The 3523-nt window shown below is 40.3% G+C and overlaps 1 protein-coding gene across 1 annotated transcript in view; it reads right to left on the bottom strand.

The window, feature by feature from the left end:
* Window positions 1-3523, bottom strand: part of LOC126495128 (cytochrome P450 3A11-like) — a 33911-nt gene that overhangs the window by 5842 nt on the left and 24546 nt on the right. Inside the window, exons 10-12 of the mRNA XM_050132721.1 lie at window positions 3439-3470; window positions 2652-2903; window positions 1036-1198 (exon numbers count right to left, since the gene is read on the bottom strand). Of these exons, the coding sequence (XP_049988678.1) occupies window positions 1036-1198; window positions 2652-2903; window positions 3439-3470 (447 nt within the window). The remainder of the gene's footprint in view (window positions 1-1035; window positions 1199-2651; window positions 2904-3438; window positions 3471-3523) is intronic.

A 3523-nucleotide genomic window follows, 5' to 3' on the forward strand; every position in this document is an offset into this window, starting at 1 on the left:
TGGCGGGGAAGAATCAGAAATCTTTAATAAATAAATAAAAATTAAAAAAGATTTATTTTTTATTGTATGTGTAGGAATGTTTTACCTGCACATGTGTTTGTATACCACATATGTGCAGTCTCAATGGAAGCCAGAAAAGAATACATGCAGCCCTGGAAGTGGATTTACAAATGGTTGTTAGCCAACTTTTGTATACTGGGAAATGAACTCAGGTACTTTGTAAGAGCAGCTAGTACTCTTAACCACTGAGCCATCACTTGAGCCCTAACATTTATGTTTTACAATAATGAGTCTCAACTTAGCATCAACTGGAAAGCCAGAGATGGGCTTTTAAAGCCATGCTCTGGTAAAGTATTTTAGGATTTCAGACATGATCTCCAGGAATCATGAATTTCTGTTTTTGCTTCTGATGTGGGGTATTCTGTAGCTCCTGCTGGCTTCAAATTCACTATGTAGCCAAGGATTACTTGAATTTTTGATCATCTTGCCTTGTCCTTTTGAGTACAGGGATTGCAGGGATACTTTCTCATAGCTGCTTCATGCATTTCTGGGGATGGGAACCAGGTCTTTGTGCATGTCAGGTAAGCACTTTGCCATTTGAGAAATATATATGAGTTGTAAAGTTCCTCAGTGATTCTAATGCACAGCCAGTAGTTGACAAGACTGTCAGAGGAGGGCTTCTGTGAGTTCTGGAAGAACAGTGCACCACCCAACAAACAGGAAGCCATGATCACTGAACCGCTTTATAGCACATGGCATAACAATTTTCAGTGGAAAATGACTGGAACTACAAATAGAATGCACATAATCCTGTCGTACTGGCCTGCACTAACTCTTCATAATGCTACAGTTGTACTCTATACTGATACAGCACCAGAGGCCTCTCAATTCTTCCCTGGATACAAATAACTCATTAGGCCATAAAACAAGTTAGCAAACCTTAAACAAGCAGATTCAATTTTATACACAGAACCTTCAGTTGAAAAATGTCTCCCATACAACATTATTTACAGAGATAGTTTTTTTCCCCCTCACCTGTGTTTCCTTACAAGGCTGGAAGGAGAAATTCTGCAGGAGTTTAGTGAGAGCAAGTTTCATGTTCATGAGAGCAAACCTCATACCAATGCAGTTCCTGGGTCCATACCCAAAGGGCATGTATACATAAGGATTAATCTTGCCCTTGTTCTCCTTGCTGAACCTGGAGACACAGAGTAATAACAAGTTAGAAAAGGATAGAAGCATAAGATCTACATACATGAATTTACCTTCAGACATCTAACCAGACATACAGGTAGAATAGTAAAGGTTCACTGAACTGATTCCTGGTATTTGACTCTGAGAATTGTACACTAAAAGTCCTTTTTGTCCCCCTTGCCCTAAAAAGTTTCCATATCTGAGATAAGACAAATGCTCTAGACAGAAAATGTATCCTATGTGCCCACTAGTGTTATGTGGTAGGGATAATGAACCACTGTCTGATTGTACCAGAGTTCCAATTTACAGTGGTATTTAATGCCTGATACTGTAAATCTGGAGGTTATATGCGCTAGGGTTGAATGTACTACTGTTGTTTTGCTAAGTGGACATGGTATCAAACTGTCTTCTGAATATTCATGTTTATACACAAAAACTAGTGCTGCTCTTAGTCTTGGTCAGAGAAGCTTCTGATTGCAGTGGGAGACAGTTAACACAGAGACTCATAACTGCTCAAAATGCTGAGAATGAGTGATTGTGGAGTGCTCAGTGCTTAATGGGACATCTGTGTCGTCCCCTCCAAGGCTCATGGAACATCTCAGAAGAGGGGGCAGAATGACATAAGATCCAGGGAATGAAAGGGGTGCTGTGAAACACTATCTTCTGGACCTGACACAGCCATTGTACTTATGAATTCGCAGCAACTGTGGTTGCCTACACAAAGCTAGACCATGTTGATACACTCCATCAAGGATTGGGGAGGGAGTTTGTGGAACATCACCTCTGTGAGGAACTATTGACAAGCAATGGTTCCTGGAGTGGGGGGATATTCTTTTTAATGGTTGTAGCTCTTGGTGAGTTGTCCATTCTGCAGTAAATAACTTCTAGACCTGCACTTACGCAAGCAACCCCAATTAAAATCATGAGTCACAAGACAACAGGACGACAGGAATAGAGGAGGAAGACTTGATGGGGACAAGCAGGGATTCAACAAGTGTTCAAGGGAAAAGTGACAGGAGGTGATAAATGACCAAATACTTTAAGGATACATGCAATTGTCAAAGAATAAAAAATAACCAAAATACTCTTTACATACATGCTATTGTCAAAGAATAAAAGCAAATGGGGGAATACATGTCTTAAAAGTCTCTTCAAGATAATGCTGGGTTCCATCTCTCAAAAGCATGTGTCAGTTAGACTGAAGGAAAGCGGGTTCCTGCCTCACACTTAAGTTGGTCATTTGTCACTTGATGAAGGAGGATTAAAACTCTGTATTTAAATTCTCATTTTTCCTCCCATCTCTCTTCCCCTTTCCCTATTCCCCTTTCTCTGTCATCCTCTTCACAGAATGCAAATGGATACTAAATCACATTTAGATAATCTTTTCATAAGAGACACTACAGTACATACAGCCCAGCACAGTTCATAGTGGGTTCCAACTACTGGAATTCTAGTACCTTTCAGGGAGGAATTCTTCAGGCTCTGACCAGTACTGTGGGTCACGGTGAAGAGAAAAAATTGGTATCATCACTACTGACCCCTTGGGAATAAACACACCACCCATTTCCATATCTTGTTTACAGATTCTCTCAAGTCTGTCAGAAATTGAGTATAATCTGAGGGATTCACTCAGCACCATGTCTAGGTACTCCATCTCCATCACTTTATCATAGCTGGGAGGTGCCTGGGAAGAAAGAAAAAGGTTTGTTCTGAGATTTTAGATTACCTTTCCATTGATCTGTATTGTACAGTTGAGTTCTCATTAGCTCCAAAGTTGAGCTGAGCACTGCAAAGGTCATAGGCACTTATAACACATTTTAAAGGATTTTTAAATTGTTTTATTTTATGAGTGTAGCTGTTTTGCCTACATATGTGTATGTGTGCCACATAAGCACAATGTCCACAGAAGTCAGAAGAGGGCATCAGATCCTTTGTGACTGACATTACATATAGTTGAGGGTTGCCATTTGGGTACTGGGAATCAAACCTGGATGGATTTTCTGAAAGAGCAGCTAACGCTCTTTCATTGAGCTAGTTATCCAGTCTCTTACAAAATGGTTAGAATAACTGTCACTTGGGCTTTAAAGATATCTCAATTTATGAATTGTCTAGTATGCAATCCTGAGTTCAGATACATATCATTCATAAAGCCAGACATAGTGGCTAACGTCTATAATCCCAGCAGGGTAGGGGATGGGGCAGAGACAGGGCATGCCTGGTGATCCTTTTCCAGACTGCCTAAACAATTTGATGATCTCCAGATTCAGTGAGAATACCTGTGTCAAAAACCATGGTGGAGAGTGATTTAGAAAAATACCCAGTACAGGTC

The sequence above is a fragment of the Alexandromys fortis genome, unplaced genomic scaffold (assembly GCF_014885135.2).
Source record: "Alexandromys fortis isolate MF-2015 unplaced genomic scaffold, M_Fortis_MF-2015_v1.1 scaffold_444, whole genome shotgun sequence".
Classification (NCBI taxonomy): Eukaryota; Metazoa; Chordata; class Mammalia; order Rodentia; family Cricetidae; genus Alexandromys; species Alexandromys fortis.